At 39.9% G+C, this 21,191-nt stretch overlaps 1 protein-coding gene across 1 annotated transcript in view; it reads left to right on the top strand.

Annotated features, from left to right (window-relative positions):
* Positions 1-21,191, top strand: part of LOC137290509 (cyclin-G-associated kinase-like) — a 69,791-nt gene that overhangs the window by 22,843 nt on the left and 25,757 nt on the right. The window contains exons 2-11 of the mRNA XM_067821489.1: positions 607-668; positions 1,294-1,353; positions 4,142-4,256; positions 4,390-4,529; positions 9,449-9,574; positions 11,989-12,078; positions 14,043-14,178; positions 15,056-15,196; positions 17,493-17,661; positions 17,895-17,947. Coding sequence (XP_067677590.1) covers positions 607-668; positions 1,294-1,353; positions 4,142-4,256; positions 4,390-4,529; positions 9,449-9,574; positions 11,989-12,078; positions 14,043-14,178; positions 15,056-15,196; positions 17,493-17,661; positions 17,895-17,947 — 1,092 coding nt within the window. The remainder of the gene's footprint in view (positions 1-606; positions 669-1,293; positions 1,354-4,141; positions 4,257-4,389; positions 4,530-9,448; positions 9,575-11,988; positions 12,079-14,042; positions 14,179-15,055; positions 15,197-17,492; positions 17,662-17,894; positions 17,948-21,191) is intronic.

Here is a 21,191-nt window from a genome sequence, read left to right on the forward strand (position 1 = left end):
GTTACATTGACCTAATGTAAAGCATAGCAGAGTTATGCCCCCTTATCTGTACACATGCGTGACCTCTCTGTCGATGTTTGATGTCATAGAAGTAAATTGATTTTGACATTTTAGTGCAGATCATTTTTAATGTTGTATGTATATTATTATGCATTAGCACATAAATCCATTTCATATGTACTTTTGTTGTTCAGATATAAAGTTGTGTTTTCTTTGCTCACACTTCCCATAAATATGCCAAATCAGAATAGTCATAGCAGAGTACTTTTATTGGTGCATGATAAAAATCCCCAGAGAAATTGACTGTTGTTTAACACATACAGAATTTTGGACAACATTTAGCAGTGTCTATTTTCTCAAACTGCTGAGGTAGTCGCACCCATGTTTATACTAATGGATAGGAAATATTACATTCTACAGTTCTGTGTAATTTTATAGCCGTACGCAGATCCAGGACCACAAAAGTGCAATTCTCAGACAATGTTCACTTTTCAAACCCTAGGAAAATGTGTGCCTGAAAAAAAAAGTAGTTGATGTTCACATCGGTTACTAGTTAAGAGATCAGAGATTAGTTATGAATTAGTAAAACCAGATTTTTGTTTGCAGGTGGCTTTGCCTTTGTGTTTGTTGCACAGGACATCAGCAGTGGGAAGGAGTATGCACTCAAGGTAACCACACACTGTCCAATTGATCAGCATCCTCAACTAGTTTTGATAGCTTGGTTACATTTCATGTGATCATCAGAGACTGCAAGCTGTCATATTTAGCTTTTGGACTGTTCAATAGTTGACTTTGCTGTGTTAATAATGACCTTATAACTTCAAGTACTTGCACACATACAGCTAGCTGTCACATCCATTTAAAAATACCTCTATATAGGGAATTTCGTATCAAGTTATATTGACTATAACTTTGAAATCAGTATTGTTCTCCCATTTGACATTGAAGATCAAGATATTAGACATGGTCGCAAATGTGGCAGTTATGGAAGTGTCTTGTTACTTCATGTACATTTGCCATAAGATAAGATATGAACAGCAGGTTGCAAACTCACCATATATCTTGTGTCATGATTGTGTCAGATGTGACCTTTTCAAGATCATTGATGCTTGAGTGGACTTGTCGATGGGTTCATTCATGGAGTTTTAATATCAGTACCATGTTGAGACTCCACTTTCATTTGCCCTCGCCCTGAATGGGTTAAGCAAAGACAGGTAGTAGACCTGAATCATGTTATCTGGTTCCTGGGACCATTTGTCAGTTGCCAATCAGATGTTTTTATTCTATTGACAGAGGCTGCTCGCAAATGATGAGGAGAAGACAAAGGCCATCATGACAGAGATCAGATTTCTTGTATCCTTGGATCATTATTGAAAACAATATGGCAGAAAAGACTTGTAGTCGAAACAAAACAATTTGGTTCTGCTGTCACCTACTGTCACAATGATACATTATTGTCAAATTAAGGACTGCATATCTCCTCAGCTTATAATTAGCAGCTTCTATTGACTGGAACATGTTCTGGCATCTTCAAGTACTACTATGTTCAGTCATGGGTATGTGACTTCAAGTTGACACTGCTTTGTCATAACTTCCTGTTTTTCAGTGGAATTTACAAAACAAAACAAAATTCCATTTATCCAACCCCAAATTTTATTTCCCCACAATTGTCTGTCTACAATAAACTAACGAGTGTAAGACACCACACACTGGCAATATCCCATTGAGGTCCGATTATGACCAACTCATCTAATTTCTAATATGTCAACCGTTCAACATCCAACACACAGACGTCATATAATCAATGTCATAACTCTCCTAACCTAACCCTAATACTGTTTTGCAGAATCACGAACTGCTCTATATATCCGATACATGCATGGAAATCTTGTGCAGAAGTCCTTTCCACGAAGCGTAGTGCATTTGCGAGCACAAAACACTGTCCAAGAACAAAACATCCACTACCTAAACATGTCACAATACGCATTCCACGAACCGTTCTTTAGTCCACTTCCGCTGATTTTTGCAGTTTGATCATGTTACAACAGACATAAATTAGTTACTAATGTATCCTTGTGTTTTTGGTTTTCGATAGGATAGCATTAAAAAATCTGTGAATGAATAATGAATACAAAAATTACAGTCCTTCAATATCATTCAGCCTACCCTCAGAAAAGATGATGTATTTTATGAACTGTTGAATTCCCATGGCTGGCATGTGTTTTCTGTCAATAGCCCGTCTTTTTAGTTGAAGCAGTCCCAAAGTCTCGCCAGACGTATTGTCATGCTTTCAATTCTTTCGTTGGCTGTATATTTTTAGCGATGTTGTAGTAGTAGGGTAGGCCTGATGTATGAAAACACTTGCACTATAATGTCAAACATTTCAAATTTGCAGAGATAATAAACAATTTCCCTTTCTAATTTGCTCCAAAACATCTTTACCTGTAGCTGAGATCAAAACACCAGCGGAAGCAGATTTCCCTTTTAATGGATTGGGTAGAGTAGCTTATGGTGTGGAAAATCCTAGTATTCCCAGTCAAACTAACAGCTTTATCTAGAACCTCCTTTTTACATTACCAATAACTGGCCTTTCTTATGTTGATAACCTTCTATTAACAAAATAATGTAAATGGCTCCAGGTTCTGTTTAAAAGTACATTTGGCATTTTTGAAATTTGAAAATATTATCAAGAATATAAGATATGAAAATATATCTATAAGCAGGGTCCCATGCCTAATAACGTGATTCTTGTAAGGTGGTATGTAAACTAAACAGACAAGACATTAGTGGCATCTTTGGATTAAATTTTTTTTAGATTTTAAAATTTATCTTTTGTGTTTTCTACTTTACTGATGCATTAAAATTTAAGTCGTATACTGATGTCACAAGGATGGTAGGATCATCATATTGACATGCTGGTTGCTTCTCATGGATTTTCCTGTATTATCATGCTATGAAATGGAATCGTAATGGCGGACTGAAAACATGTAATGATTGGAAATGTTAGGTAGGGGAATAGCTGGTTATAACCATTGTGGACATAAATTCCCTTGTGTGAGACAGTGTCAGATGTTCTGAGGGATTGTTAGTCTGTTTGTGTGGTTTGCTCTAGACATATCTCTGGACACAATTTGGGTCGAAGGGGTAGCCAAGTGGTTTAAGCATTTGCTTATCATGCCGAAGACCGAGGTTTGACTCCCTACATGGGTACAATATGTGAAGCCCATTTCTGGAGTCTCCTGCTGTGATATTGCTGGAATACTGATAAAAAAGGCATAAAAAATATACCAACAATAATTGTTTAGTATAATTCTGATATGCCCAGTGTCTAAAACAGAACAACCTCCGTGGTAAACTGTTGCCAATCATTCCTATTTCCTTAGTGTTGCATCAGCAACTGACAGTTACTCAACAATGCAGCTTTGTTTTCATTGTAAGAGTAAGAATGTGACAGGTGATACAGGATTAGTCAAGAGATTGCTCACTAGGTAAAGTCTAATTGAGACATAAACAAGCACTGCTTATGAAATGTGTAGACATTGCCCCAGCTGCTGACTTGCTTTGAGTTATGTCGGGATTAGAAATCCCTAGTGTGACATGTTGCTACATATGGGTACGACGTGCAGTTACGTGTATAGGTTTATCAGCACCCCCTGTCAATCAGACATTTACATGACCTTTAGCTTTCCTCACCCATTAAACTTATTATACTGTGTCAGATGTAACTCACGGATTTACCTTGAGTCTGTATTTGAGGGTGCTGGGGACTCATGAGCTATATTTTCAGGTGTCCTGGACAACAAAATGGGGACCCTAGACATTTAAATATTATTATCAGTTCTTGTTATTATGTTGTGCATCACGATGATCACATTAATTGTTAACAGTGATCAGACTGCAAAAGATACAATATCCCAGTTAGTTTCAAAATATTTACAGAAAATATTTTTACTTTCTCTATCCCTTTGGACGAGCTAATGAATTATGTGGCATAATTGCTCTTCCATTAACTTGATCATGGCAGAAACTATTGGGGAAAGCTACAAGGCTGTTTGTCCATGTAATACTTATGCCCAGAGAAACAACCATCTGATCTTCTCTATCCATCCGTCTAGTTTTGGTTTTCCTGAACCTGTGTCAGAAGAAACTGTCTGGCCACCCACACATAGTTCAGTTCATCACTGCAGCAGCTATAGGGAAGGAAGAGTCAGATCATGGCCAACATGAATACCTCCTGCTCACTGAGCTGTGTTCAGGTACGTGCAGCACCACCAAGGGTCTTCTTATGTCTGACGAGTCTGCTGGTCTCATGTAAGTATAGCCTAACTTTGGGTGCTACAGAGATGGCCAGGAAGACCGCTGGAACATCCCATCTTCTGTTTGTTGCAGGTGGTGAACTAGTACACATTCTGAATGCACAGTCATCCCCCCTGCCCTGTGACCAGGTGCTGAAGGTGTTCTACCAGACTTGTAAGGGTGTACAACATATGCACAAGCAGAAACCACCCATTGTACACCGGGATCTGAAGGTATTGCCATTTACATTTACTTGTTATCTGGCCATCCAGACCTTAGTTGACCTCTCACATCGTATCTGCATGTGTCTGATGCTATGTTGAATTACGTATATTGCCACATGTAAGAGCAACCCCTTGCAAGAACCTTCAAACTCATTGCTAATGTATACCCACCAGGTGCAGTCCAAGGTTTTCATGTAGGCCGAAGAGGCTGCTAAGCTTTGTGTGTAGGAGAAAATACACCTGAGATTTTGGTAGACAATGTAAAACTGGAGGGGAGGGATTATCTGACCCCGGTTTTACATTATCTACCAAAAGTGAGAAATGTTTTCTCCAAACATATACTGTCAGTGGTGGATAATTACAGTATAGATGATCATTTGATTAAGTCACATAACAATAACAGAAGCACAAGTAAAATCTATTTAACGACAGTAACTACAAATAGATGATTCAACCCTACTTCCTTTGTCAGCCTGGTGGTCATGTGGTAGAGAGTCTACCCACAAATTGGAGAGTTGCAGTTCCAGACTTGTTAGGGAAAACATTTTCACTTTAAACTTAATCTTGAATGATATTTTTCAGTTGATTTCAAACACTCCTGTGTCATTTGAATGTTAATGTACATATAGAAAGGGAAAAGATAATTACAAAAAGTCTAAGAGGTCTTACTAACAAAAAGTGAAACTTGGGAGAGATCTTACTAATGAAAAGTAAAACCTGTGAAGAGTTTGTCTTACTAACAAAACAAAAACCTCAAATGTGTTTTTTCTGGGAAAGCAAGAGATGACCTAATATATAGTGAGAAGCACACTTCAGGTTTTTTATGTTTAGATAATATATTGAAGGCTTGCCCATCTTTCATGGTGACCTTTATCTTCGAGGTCACCACAACACTTTGAACACTTTCAAACACTGGTTGAAGGGATATCTCATACACTGTTGTATCCAGTATCTTCAAACGTGGTGACAGCCTACATTGGGGTAACTTGGCCTTATCTACAAGGTTGTTATGACCTTTGAACACTTTTCAAACTCTTGTTAACGCGATATCTAACGCATTTTTGTTCCCAGTGCCTTTAATTTGGTGACAGCCTACATTGTGGGATTGCGCAGACACCATTTGATTTGGGTGACCATGACCTTACTTTCAAGGTCACCACGACGCTTTAACCACTTTTCGAACTTATGTAAACATGATATTTCATAAAACATCGCACCCAAAGTCCTCAGTTATGTCATCAGACTACACTGGATGATCATACAGACATCAGTATTCATTTTCAGGGGACGTCCTCCTTTGAATACATATAAACATTTTTATGTCCATTAAGCACCCCATGACAGTTGTAACCATATTTTGCAATAAAATATTTTCAAAACAAAAAACCTGTTTTGCCTTTTGAGACCACCCTTACAGGGTTCCACCAGGGCCCCCTACAGCCAAGAGCAGGTAACTCTAGCCTTCAACCTAGTACCTGGCTTTTTCATGCAGTCGTTCTACAAGATTGATGTGCGTGGTCCATTCAAAAGTTTACTTCGTCCTTCCCTACATTATGAGTGAGAAAGAGTCACAATCTGTATGTATGATACCTTTTCTACCACATGGGCGCTAGATGGAATTTATAGGTTGCTTTTTTCATTCATGAATTGTAACATGGATGTACAGACTTCTTCCCCTGCCATGTGGCAGGCAAGATGGCATCCCTCTCAGTTTACATTCATCTCTTACTGTAAGGCGCCTCAGTGTGTTCACAGCATATATGTATGTATTTTTTGCATAAGTTAGGCTAGGTTTGCCTTATCCATATTAGCTTTCAGCAAAAAATTGGTTAAGTCATGTTTTTTATCAACCACAACGCGTTTTGACGAGGTCATTAAAATGCACCCCGTCTGTCCTTTTCTTATCCACTGCAATGCATTTTGCCGAGGGCATTAAAATGCACCCCATCCATCCGTCTTTTCCGGAGCAGAACTCTAAAACCATTTTTTCTTCACCAAACGTGACACATAGATTGGTCTAGTGGTGTACTGGTGATAGTTTTGGAATTCTGAATAAAATATTTTTGGCGTTTCCATGGCAACAAGTGTGACTTAGACTGAAATTGGAGGAAATGTGGGGGATATTGATGACTGTGTCTTCTTCTTGTCATTTAGCATGTGCTCTTGTGTCTACCATATGTTTGGTGTATTATGTAAACACAGGCAGCTGGCATTTTATTCGCTGTCTGATGTTCCATGTTAAGCAGGTTTAATTTGCTTTAGCCTTTTTCAGCAATTAGTTGCATTTTATCTTTGCTATATGTATGTTTATGTATGCATATTGCGGCTGTTTCCATTGTATGGTCCTGTTTGTTACAGTTTCTTGCTTGCATTGCCTGTGGAGCTAATCTGCCGCCTCAGGACATTCATGCAGAATGTCTGCGTTGCTTGGTTGCTTGCAGATATATCACCATGGAGCTGCCGCAGATGGTCGTCCACTCAGACGGACCTGACCCAACGGAGTTTCGCCTCCCTAGTGAAGCATTCGCTCTGTGTATGACTGCAAGGTCCAACTACGCATATTGCCTTTCGCTTGTTATCAGCCCTCAGTTGTCGGATAGCAGGCCTCAGTCGACCCCTGGAGCTCATCATACCACTTGATGGGAGAGGATGCATTGTTTGACCTTGATCGTCTGGGGAGGGGGCCATCTGGCCATAGCCATGAGTCGGCTTTTAGAGGTCACTGCCTGGCCCCGTTCACCTCCAGTAACCAGATGTTGAGATCAAAGTCCCATTCCTTTGAGAAACAGTATCGTATTACTATTAGGAACTGCATGATACCGTTCATTCAGCATACCTCTCTGCCCTGGATGGATTCGACTAACGCACAGTATGAGGATAGATGTGCCTGTTATGCATGCTGGTGTGGAAATAGAGGGATTCTTGATCCTTCTTCTTTGACATCTTCCAGTTTTTACAGTCTTGGTTGGAAACCAGCTTGGCCACATCTGCTATCCATGGCTACTCTACGGCTATTTCAGCCTTCCACAATCCTGCTGAGGATGCTCCTTTAGGGCAATACCCTCTGGTGCAGCATTTTTTAGCAAGTGTGGACAGTCGTCCAACGTATGAGTCCTCCCTGGCACATGTCCCTTGTATAAGATTGGATGTCCAGTCCTCTCTTTTATGACTTAGCTAACTTATCACTTCAACTGTTGAGTTGGAAGAGAGCATTTTGGATGTGAGGAAAACTCTTAAAGCATATACAGTCAAGCCGCGTTAATCCGAACACTTCTGTTTTTCATCAAAAACGTTTGGATAGTGAAACATACAGACTACTGAAGCAAACACGACTTCAGGAGAGTTACTTCCCTTTGACATACTGAGACAAGAACATATGAACGTATACATGTATCAAATGACTTTATTACATTTTGTAGAATAATAACATAACAATCAATCAATGCAATATCTGAATAGATTTGGAAATTTCTCTTTTTTGTGCGGCAGTAATTTCACAAGTTTACGCTTAGGGGCAGGACTTGCAATTGTGGCTAACAGGTGTCAAGTGCAGCTGATCTCATTTTGACTTAATCGGTATTTTATACAGCAAGGAAACATGACAGGTATTACTCAAACTAAACAAAAGTGAAACCTATTAACTGATTAAAATCACAAAACATGCTCAACTCAGAAGTGTCACCACAGTTAACAATTACAATTGAAGTCAGCTGATGAAGACCAGCGCTAATCACAGGCGCTCACGAGGTAAGGCTATTATCCGAACCTTTTTGATGTACCCCCGGATTAATGAAGCAAAACCATGTGTAACTAGCCAATCTGTTACCACTAATTAATGTCTGGATAAGGAGACTGAAGCATCAGATTAATGAATCAACAGGTAATGAGTTTATATAGTAAACAAGATTGGTTACAGCCAGCTACTGTTCAGATAACACAGGAATCGGATTGTCGGGGTCAGGACTAACGCGGCCTGACTGTATCAAGAGAACTGTGGGCATCCATAAAGATAAGCGACCTTTTTGCCGTTATGGCGGGGTCAAGGTATTCACTCATAGAATGGAGTCTATGAATACCACTCCATGACTTTTGCGTCTTTAGGAGTCTGTCTAATGCTCATATGTCCCCAAAGGAGGACTTCTGAAAAAGAATTATGCAAACCTGTAGAGGTTATGAATTCTTTGAACAAAGTCCTCCTTGGGGTATGGCCACTCGCCTCCCCTCATTCCGTCTGATTCATTCAGCTGGAAAAGTGAGGTTCCAGGTTGACAGCTAAAGTTGACAGCTAAAGTGGGTGGTCTCACAAGACAAAATGAAGTTTTTGTTTTGTAAATATTTTATTACAAAATATGTTTACAACTGTCGTGGGATTATTAATGGACAAAAAAAATACTTACATGTCCTCCAAGGAGGACATTCTTCAAAGAAACATGTTTGTGTCACAGTATTATTTACACGATGCTTGGCTGCGTAAAAATCATGTTGCCATTTTGTGTGCTGACAGTGCATCAAAAAACTAGTAATAGGAAACTAATCATGAAGAATCAGTAATTATATCAGTTAGCTAGGTTTCAATATACTAGGCTTTGTTTGGGATGACTGTGTGTTTATTCAACAGTCTTTGATGCTCCGATGGAATGTGTTTGGGAACCACAATGTGGCATCTTTAGTTCTTGTATTATGTTCATGCTTGGTAACAAGTTTTGTTTCGTTTTCAGTTGTTGCAAGCTGATAATCCTCCACTTTCTGTGGAAGCTTCTCAGATCATAACCTCAAAAGGTGTCCTGTTGGGACAAAGATTTCAATGACATTGATAGTTCTCAAGACCTCTCTGTTTATAAAGGCATTGCATTTAGTTGAGACATGTGCAGACATGAACTGTGGTAACAGTGTGATGAATAAAACTGTAACTTCTGTGTTTGCCTTAGATTGAGAATCTGCTGGTGAGCGCCCAGGGTCTGATCAAGGTGTGTGACTTTGGCAGTGCCACAACTGAGACTTACATGCCAGACAACTCCTGGTCAGCTATCAAGAGGAGCCTGGTGGAAGATGAGGTCAGGCAAACATAACTCATGAATCATCTTACTCTAGATGGCATCACACACAACATGAGCACACATCAGCCTATGAGGTATCATACATCTTACATGGGCACATCACTCCATGTGGCTTCATACACACCACATGAGCACACATCAGCCTGTGAGGTATCATACATCCTACATGGGCACATCACTCCATGTGGCTTCATACACACCACATGAGCACACATCAGCCTGTGAGATATCATACATCTTACATGGGCACATCACTCCATGTGGCTTCATACACACCACATGAGCACACATCAGCCTGTGAGGTATCATACATCCTACATGGGCACATCACTCCATGTGGCTTCATACACACCACATGAGCACACATCAGCCTGTGAGGTATCATACATCCTACATGGGCACATCACTCCATGTGGCTTCATACACACCACATGAGCACACATCAGCCTGTGAGATATCATACATCTTACATGGGCACATCACTCCATGTGGCTTCATACACACCACATGAGCACACATCAGCCTGTGAGATATCATACATCTTACATGGGCACATCACTCCATGTGGCTTCATACACACCACATGAGCACACATCAGCCTATGAGGTATCATACATCTTACATGGGCACATCACTCCATGTGGCTTCATACACACCACATGAGCACACATCAGCCTGTGAGATATCATACATCCTACATGGGCACATCACTCCATGTGGCTTCATACACACCACATGAGCACACATCAGCCTGTGAGATATCATACATCTTACATGGGCACATCACTCCATGTGGCTTCATACACACCACATGAGCACACATCAGCCTGTGAGGTATCATACATCCTACATGGGCACATCACTCCATGTGGCTTCATACACACCACATGAGCACACATCAGCCTATGAGGTATCATACATCTTACATGGGCACATCACTCCATGTGGCTTCATACACACCACATGAGCACACATCAGCCTATGAGGTATCATACATCCTACATGGGCACATCACTCCATGTGGCTTCATACACACCACATGAGCACACATCAGCCTGTGAGGTATCATACATCCTACATGGGCACATCACTCCATGTGGCTTCATACACACCACATGAGCACACATCAGCCTGTGAGATATCATACATCTTACATGGGCACATCACTCCATGTGGCTTCATACACACCACATGAGCACACATCAGCCTGTGAGGTATCATACATCCTACATGGGCACATCACTCCATGTGGCTTCATACACACCACATGAGCACACATCAGCCTGTGAGGTATCATACATCTTACATGGGCACATCACTCCATGTGGCTTCATACACACCACATGAGCACACATCAGCCTATGAGGTATCATACATCCTACATGGGCACATCACTCCATGTGGCTTCATACACACCACATGAGTACACATCAGCCTATGAGGTATCATACATCTTACATGGGCACATCACTCCATGTGGCTTCATACACACCACATGAGCACACATCAGCCTATGAGGTATCATACATCCTACATGGGCACATCACTCCATGTGGCTTCATACACACCACATGAGTACACATCAGCCTATGAGGTATCATACATCCTACATGGGCACATTACTCCATGTGGCTTCATACACACCACATGAGTACACATCAGCCTATGAGGTATCATACATCTTACATGGGCACATCACTCCACGTGACATCATACCAGAGCATTACAGTAATGGGCACACGTACATGGAGCAGGATACAACATCTTTTTTAGAGTCATGAAGTGCTATCACAATCTGAAAGCATAGCGTTCTCTGTTGTTCCTTCTCACAATCTCATGATCATAACAGAGTAACATGAACTTACCAACAGTTCAACTCGGGGATGACTTTGGGTATGCTTGCAGTTGTGCTATTTAAACTGAAATACATAGCAGGTGATAAATGCTACCAAGCAAGTCTGTCATACCATGGCAAGACGTTATATTGTCTATGACCTGTTGTACTTTTTCATCATTGTATTGGACCACCTCTATGGTGTAGTGGTTGGAGTGTCCACATGGAGAGCAGATCAGGAATTCAGTCCCTGGCCACATTATAAAACAAAAACTTAAAAAATAGGGTACTTGCTGGTCCCTGCCTAGCACTCAACATTATTGGGTGCAACAAAGACAGTATAATGTGGGGTATTCATGTTTAACTGCAGCATGGAATCTCATTGAACTAGCAGTATTAGAACCACTTTTGAAATGAGCGAAATAATCTTACGACATTAAATTCCATTTGACCTCACCTCCAACATGACAGTGTGTCAGAATTAGTATGCACTAATGTAGCATGTCACAAGTTTCTTTAATGAAAGCTTATTCTAGATATTTGTTTATTTGTGGTTTCTAACATTATGTGTTTGCAGATTGCTAAGAACACAACACCTATGTACCGAGCTCCTGAGATGCTGGACCTGTACCAGAACTTCCCTATCAATGAGGCAGGCGACATATGGGTAAATATACATTTAACCTGCAGTATCCGGCTTCTCAATCAATGAGGCAGGCGACATATGAGTAAATATATATTTAACCTGCTGGACCCGGCTTCCCAATCAATGAGGCTGGCGACATATGAGTAAATATATATTTAACCTGCTGGACCCGGCTTCCCAATCAATGAGGCAGGCGACATATGAGTAAATATATATTTAACCTGCTGGACCCGGCTTCCTTATCAATGAGGCAGGCGACATGTGGGTAAATATGTATTTAACCTGCTGGACCCGGCTTCCTATCAATGAGGCAGGTGACTTGTGGGTAAATATATATTTAACCTGCTGGACCGGGCTTCCCTATCAATGAGGCAGGCAACATATGGGTAAATATATATTTAACCTGCTGGACCCGGCTTCCTTATCAATGAGGCAGGCGACATGTGGGTAAATATGTATTTAACCTGCTGGACCCGGCTTCCTATCAATGAGGCAGGTGACATGTGGGTAAATATATATTTAACCTGCTGGACCAGGCTTCCCTATCAATGAGGCAGGCAACATATGGGTAAATATATATTTAACCTGCTGGACCCAGCTTCCCTATCAATGAGACAGGCAACATATAGGTAAAAAGAAACTTATTGTTGCATGTTATGTTTAGGAGATACTTTATCAGTGAAGGACACATTCTGATACTTTTGGGATGAGTCCAATCCAGCAACCATCACTCTGAACTCTGTTTGAAATTCTACTAGCCCTTTGATACCTTTAATGTTGTCCTTGCTGGTGCTGATTTCTATTTTTGAGCTCTGTCCGTCTGAGATGATGGAGACACATTTTTTTTTTCAGAAACCACTCTAGATAAGCAAACCAAATTTGGTATGTGTTTTGAGAACATGACTGCCTTGATGGAGTTACAGAAACGGAAACCATGTTATGGAAACAATTTGTTACAGAGTTATGGTCCTAGTCATGCCATGATTTTCTCAGTTACTGTTATGAATCTAGAACCAAATATGGAATGTGTTTTCCAGATATGAATGTCATTGTGGAGTTAAAAAGGGGAACCAAATAGGAAGAGAACACTGTGTCAGGGTATATTGATATTGATGACATACCTAGAGATACATACCATGCAAGTAGCACATGATATGTCTTTTGTTATCCCCTACCATGTGTTTACCGCGAAGGAGGGAATATAGTATAAGGCTCCATCTGTATGTACGTGCGTATGTACGTATGAATTGGAATATCTTAAGAACCATTCACTAGATTCTTTTCATATTTGGTACCTAGGTATATGATAGTAAAACACAGGTCTCAGTAAGGTTTGGTGACCTTTACCTTCATTTCAAGGTCATAAGGGGACTTAAACCTTTTACCCTTGTCAGCAAGAATTATTCCCAGAATTATTTCTAGGGAATAAGCTTATTCTAGGGAAGGCACAGGCCCAGTTGATTTTGGTGACCTTCACACAATTTCCAAGGTCATGGCAACACTTTGATGATTTCAGCATGTTAAGCTGCATGTTAAGCTTGTCAGCAAGATACCTTAAGAACGGTTCTCAGGATTTTCTTCACATTCAAAATCAAGCTTCATCTAGGGAAGGTGCAGTTGATTTTGGTGACATTAATTTAATATTCAAGGTCATGGCAACACAAGCTTACAGATCAGTAGTGGGTGTTGTGTCTGACCTTCCCCACAATCTGTCAGATAAAATGTGTTTGGCAGTCATTAGTGATTCAAAGGTCAATGTCATGAAAGTAATTATCTGAAGACATGTTTGTCGATTCTTCTTAAGATGTGTATGCTCAACAGCTGTTTTGAGTCGTTGTTACTGATTATGTATTCTGAAACCAGACTTGACATTAGATGCAAGTGTTTGTTGCTTTCAAATTCTGTGTGCAAGGGATATATCAGGAGCCCTTCATTTTGTCTAGATGATCCAAGTACTGTCATGTTGGTGTCCCCTTTTGTTGCAGGCACTGGGTTGTGTACTGTTCAAGCTCTGTTTCATGGACCATCCATTCGAAGACTCAGCCAAACTAAGAATCATCAATGCCAACTACAGCATCCCAGACACGGACACAGAGTACTCAGTGTTTCATGATCTTATCAGTAAGTCACCGTACACATTGAGGGGGGTCCATTGATGACCACTTGCTTTATGCATATTTGGAATATGTATTCTTGAGTATCATATGTTTTTAGTACACAGCATAATTGCTATTTATTGCCCTGTCTTAACTTTGTTGTATTGTTGAAGGTGAACAAACTGTGTACATGAGAACAGGAAAAATGTGATTAATCATTGGTAGACATGATTATGTATAATTTCAGTTGAAGATTCTGTTATGCTAAGCATTTCAGTATGTTTAAGCTGTTACCATTTTAACATCAAAGAATTTCTTTTCAATGAAGTTTTGTTATCGTAACAATAAAATTATATCTAATTTTTGTATTGTTGTTTGCATGTTTTCTACTGACGAAGTTACAAATATAAAATAATCAGTAACATAAATGTAGTCAATTTTTTTGTTGTGAGATACATTTGACACATAAGACAGTTTGACTAGTCACTACAGGCCCTCCCACAATACATGCCATTTTCATTCTGAAAACAATATATGGACAAAGAGCAACACATATGATTTTCAATGAGTCTAAGTATGGAAGTTATGATAAGTATCCCGTCTCTGCGAATAAAGATCTCAGTCAGAGCATTGATCAGATCGTAAATGCTGAGAATAATATGACCTGGTGCTGTCATAGTGTGGTGAAAGATCTTCTTACTATGTGTTTTGCCCATAAATCCATAATGCAAACATTTTAATATTTATCTATGCAATTTATTTCTTCATTTTTTGCCCTGCATCCCCAAATTTGGTCCATAATACAAAGAAATGTATTTGTCTATATGATAATGATCGTCATGTGATGAGGAAATATGACAAAGAGAGATAGGTGAGAGAACACTTTGATGTTCATATTTCAGGAGCCATGCTGCAAGTAGACCCGACTCAACGGCCGGATATATCTGACATCATAGATCGCCTGCAGGCAATTGCTGCAGCCAGGATAGTCAACCTAAAAGAAGCACTGCAGATTGGAGATGTAACAGTTGCTCCCAGTCAGGGTATGACCAGTATGACTAAATGTAGAATTAACACCCTCTGTTATGCTGCAGAGATGCCAAACCTGAATCAAATGAAAACGGAGTCATGCCTTGCCCAAAGCAATTCTTGAACCCTGATGGTGTTAGTTGGTGGTAAACATGAGAGGAGAGGACCCTTTTGACAGTGGGTGTCAGGTGCCGGCCTCCCCTACAGAAATAGATCTAAAAATCAGAGGTTTTTTTTTTCAGACAAATCACAGAGTAGATTTTGTGTTTGAAAATCAGAGTAACTCCTCCAAAATCTGAGTGGTTGGCATCTCTGATACTGTAGATTTTTTCCCATTCTGATATACTATGGTGTAACATGTTTTCGGAATGATAAGATGATCATGTAAGTTATTGCATGTCAGTAGATTATCAAAACTGTAATTCTGTAATTAGATATCATCTCACCTTTCTTAAATTTGTTCAGAAAGTTCTGTCATCCGAGGGTTTCCAATGCAGCAAACATTTCATGTCTGTCCGCCAACATGAGCGGGAGAAGTGACGTACATGTTTTTGGGTTACTCGTTAAAGTGCATCGTCACGACCTAGTATGGAAGCCCAGGTGATGCATTCTTCTGCCAAGAAGAGAACAACTACAGTGTGGCATTGTGATAAAAAGTCAAAAACTGGTCATTTTTTCTTGATCATCTGAGTGGTTTAGTTTGTGTGAAAATTGTCAAAAATAGACATATTTACAGGTACATTATTCAATCATGTGCATATTCATTGTCCTCTGCTGCAACATGGAATGGGGTGCTATATATTCAGTAGCCTCTGCATGTCCGTACGCATGTCCCGTTTTCTTGTTAAAGTTATATCTTATAAACTGTTGTTTTCAAATTTGATGACAGCCTACATTGGGGGATTACAGAGACACCAGTGGATTTGGGTGACCTTGATCGTATTTTTAAGGTTACCACGACTCTTTGACCACATTTCAAACTCTTGTTAATGTGATATCTCATGAACTGTTGTGCTCAATATCTTCTAATTTGGTGACAGCCTACATTGGGGGAATGCGCAGACACCAGATGATTGGCTGTTTGACTCTTGACTTTTTTTGGGTTGGGCTGAACTTTCTGCCTTTAATCCCCTGATAACTGTGGTGTAGTTGAAGATAGCTATTTTTGTTGTTTTCTTCTGTTTTTGTCTGGACAAAATTGTTGTTTATGTTGACAGTGACAGCTATCTCAGTAATTGCCTTCTCAGCAATCACTTTACATCTACACTTTTGCATTGCACACTGAATGACCAACAACCTGTTAGTGAAAAATTCAGACTTGGGTTCTTCATTGTCAAATCTGACAGACTCTATTCCCACAGCATGTGCTGAAAGTGTGAGTGCCATGGATCTTCATCTTAAAGAATCAGAAAGATGTCAACACAAAAGCCGAGTGATCAATATGTTTCAGGCCGGTGTCAAAACTCTCAGTCTGAGTGATTTTGTTCACAGATTATTAGTTGCCATCAGCAGCTGTTCAACCATATTCTATTGTCACTGGACAGAATCAACATCCATGGATGCAATATTGGGTTACCACAACAGGAATTTGAAAGTTATGTGCAGGATTCCATCAACAGATCCTTCAAACCCAACTTACTTCACACTACTAGTTCTGATGGATCTGCATTTCAGCTTACATCACACTAGATGTGCGACCTCTTGGCATCATTAGATTTGCAACATGCCTATCCACATGATCCAGTCCTACATCATCTGCATCCTTGGGTTGTAATTCATAGCAGACACTGCACATTGCTGGGCCTACTAGCTGGACTTTCTATGGCACTGTAGTTCTTTCATGCCACAACTCACTCACATGATGATCTATCACAAGAAATGTCTGTAGTTTAAACAGTAGAAATCTTCAGATTCTTCAAAAGCTCAACTTCTGTTCCAGTTTTGATGGTAGGTCAGTCTGGAGAATTCAAACTTGATCCAATCTCAGCCACTCTGATTCCTTGCTGAATATGTTGAGCCTATCAGATGAGGAGGTGATGAGGTTGTTTCTAAGGACATCAAGACATATTTGGTTAAGAGCTACCATTCCTAAAGCATACAGGCCTACAATTAAATTTACAACAAGTCCACAGTCCATGTAAGATTATACATGCTCTACTTTGGCTTTTCATTCCAACTGTTTTAGATGTGATCAAATTATGTGTCTGGAGAACAGATGGTAAGTTACTGAGAGATTGTTAGTTGATTTCATAATCAGTCTCATCGCCTTGTGTGCTTTATTTTGTAATTATATTCTATCTTATAATGCAGAACCTCCATCAAGACCTCCTGTGAACAACCCAGGGACTCCACAGAGGTCAGCACCATCACCTGCCCAGTCCAGTGCCACAGCCCTCTTCTCCAGTCTCAGAGGCGGTGCAGGCAGTCTAGTGAAGAACATCAAGGATGCTTCTAGCAAGGTTATGGAGACTGTATCAGCGTAAGTACCACCCTGTACTCTGTATCAGCTTAAGTTACACTATCACTATCTATCAGTAGAAGTCACAGTATCAGATTTCTGGATGGCTTTCTCTGTCATTCTCTGTTTAACACATAAAAACCGTTGCATAAAAACAGTCCGCATCCATGTTATTGCTGGAATATTGCTAAAGTTGGCATTCAACTCATTCATGTGAATGACTCATTCACTCAGTTGTTGTTTTTTCATTTCAGAACAATGAACAAATCAGATCTTGACTTTTCCTACATCACGTCCAGACTCTCAGGTAGGTATGTGATGGTGGGAATGTACCTGTTTTGATGAAAGTTTAGTATAGCCATGAAATAGAAAGATGAAGTTAACAGTGCTCCAGATGATCCATTCACTGACCTCTCACTAGATTGTTGTAGAATTTGAAGGTTGGGGTATTCAGAATCATCAAATTAGATTCTGAATATGTTCTGGATAATGTTTGAGTATGTGTACATTTATGTACAATGTTTTTTTAACTTTGTAATACAATCAGTTTTGTTGCACCTTGGTTAACGGTAAATACTGAAATGTGAAATCTTTGCAGAATTTATTAGGAAGTGAACATTAATATATTAAACACAAGAAGTATGTCCAATCAGTCCATAGTTTATTTTGGAGTCACGGTGTATGTAAACTTTTCTGTCAGTGACTAGTCCTTCTAGGTTTTGACAACAGGCTACTTTTTGTGTTTGTTGCTGTGGAAATTGTGATTGTTCTCCAAGTGCTTTGAAAGTGACTTTGTTTCTCCAATCAACAAGTATAGGCAAGTCATTTGATTTTTCCTTCTCATGACTCATGCTTTGATTAACTCCTCCGTCTATGTGAAGATAGTGAAACACATGAAATCCCTTGACGTCCACTTCTAACTGAGGCAGACATACCATACACTCACCTACCAGAAGCTTTTCTTTCCCACCAATGCATTCACTTGACCAGCCATGCTTGTCACTCTCTACTTCATCGCCTGACGAGGACAGTTGGAAGCCCTTTGGGTCCCAGTATGGCGATAAGGTTTTGCTTATATTTTGGTCCTTTCACCTAAATTGTGTCATATTCGTTTTTTGGGTTGTATTTGTTATGGTCATGATGTAAAGTTATGTTGAAATATACAAATTTTCATGTGTTTTGGACATGTTTTCTTTGATTTAGACTTGGTCTCAGTTGATGACATTTTGCTCCCAGTGAGAGTTAAGTCTGTCGGCATTTGATCGGTATACAGTCAGGCCGCATTAATCCGGACACTTCTGTTTTTCATCAAAAACATTTGGATAGTGAAACGTACAGGCTACTGAAACAAACTTTTATGAACACTACAGTAGAGTTACTTCCTTTTGACATGGCAATACAAAAACATACGAACATATATAAGTTCCAAAAGACTTTATTGCAGTTTGTAGACATAACAACTTGAATATCCATATAACAACCAACCAATGCATACAATCATGTCTGCATACATTTTACATACACGTAACAAAACTCACTTGTGAAAGAAATCTTCTTGGAGATTAAGCGTTTGTTGCTGGTTGTTTTCAGCACACTATATGAAATGCTTGACGAGATATTTCTTGTAAAGTGCCTTGAAAGTTCTGCGATGTGGTGTCTGGGAACAAGAAATGAACTTTCACGTTGGTCAGTTTGACATTGGCACACTTGTGACTGGCAGCATTGTCACAAAATAAAATCACGTGTCAACCACGTGATCGCATTTGTCTGTCAAATGATCTTAGCCAGTCACAAAACATATCCATTGTCATCCGTGCTTTCTTGTTAAAGCGATATCGGACATACATTTCTGGATTAAAGTCTCTTTCAAAACGTCTGGGAGGTCTAGAATTAGTGATTACAAATGACTTGATTTTGACTGATCCAATTGTGTTTGCACACAAGGCGATGGTGATTCTTTCTTTCGATTTCTTTGTGCCAGCCATTTTCTTGTTTGCCAGTGTGTGATTTGGTCCGAGTTTATAAAACAACCCCGTCTCGTCCATGTTATAATCTTATAATTTTGACATGATCGGTGTTTTATACAGCAAGTAAGCTTGACAGGCATTACTCAAACTAATCAAAAGTGAGACCTACTAATTGATCAAAATCACAACCTAACGACATGTTCAACTCGGAAGTGTCACTTAACAATTATCACTGAATGGGGCTCATGGTGTGAGGGGATTATCCGAACCTTTACTGAATCAACAGGTAATGAGTTTACATAGTAAACAAGATTGGTTACAGCTAGCTATTGTTCGGATATCGTTGGAATCAGATTGTCGGGGTCCGGACTAAGGCGGCCTGACTGTATTTTATGTCCTTCATGCATATTTATATACTGTTCAAAGGCATGCTGAGGACAAAAAACATAGGCTCTCTCAAGTCATGTCCAATAGATCGGTTGATTCTTCATCTAGCAACTGTATGTTGACCATGGCTGACATTCATGATTTTAGTGATCAACCTTGTGTATCTGGGGGGCATGGTTGAAATACCAGTGAGACTTCATCTAGATCACAGAAGAGGATGTCTTCATAATTGTGATCATCTCAACCTAGAAGTTTAAGTCATCATCATCATCATCATCATCATCATCATCATCATCATCATCATCATCATCATCATCTAACTTTAAGTCTTCAACTACTAGGCCAGCACTGAAACTACACTCAATGTCTAGGGCAAAGTCCTTCAGCACTGGGATTTTCCCTCCTGACCAACGTCACATCTACGACCTCTTCCACTTCTTCCTGAGGTACAGATCATCAACACTTTTGATCAATGTTCAGCGTCTGCTGGACCTTCATCAAGTACATCAACAACAATGCTACAACCTTACAACCTTACAACCTTCAGAGAGTCTACTTTCTATGCAGACATCTACAACGTCTACACTCAACTCGTCACATGCTCCTGCCAATCAACCGACACTGCTGACTGTACCCAAGAAAAACTTCTTGTACCCCAAGAAAAACGCCCAGGAAATGTTTCGATTCATCTACAGTATGAAGGAGTTAACAAGGTTTGCGTACTGAAGCCAGAATGGTTCAGAGTGATCCGTCTACCACAGTAGCAGCATCTCATCCATCCAGCATATTTTCTAGCCAGCATCGATCTACAAGACGCCTACCTGCACATTCTGATACATCAGGACTCCAGGAAATATCTGCGCTTCCTATTCAACAGTCAGCAATACTAATGGATCGTTCTACCATTTGGAACATCTTTGGCAGCGTGGGTATTTGCTTGTGTCACCAAGCCCATTGTCACCTACCTACATTGGTGATTACCTGGACAATGGCATTCAAGCTCATCACGAGACAAGTCAACTCAGACTACAGTTAGACTTCACCATAAGGCTGCTAACTCAATTCAGATGGCTTGTGAATATACGGAAGTCAGAATTTAGAGCCGCAGCAAGATCTTCAATTCCTCGGGATTTGATTTCTCACTCCAGGGGATCGGTGGATCAGAATTCAAGAATGTCTCTGTTACTGCTACGACAG

The sequence above is a fragment of the Haliotis asinina genome, chromosome 7 (assembly GCF_037392515.1).
Source record: "Haliotis asinina isolate JCU_RB_2024 chromosome 7, JCU_Hal_asi_v2, whole genome shotgun sequence".
In the NCBI taxonomy this organism is placed as follows: Eukaryota; Metazoa; Mollusca; class Gastropoda; order Lepetellida; family Haliotidae; genus Haliotis; species Haliotis asinina.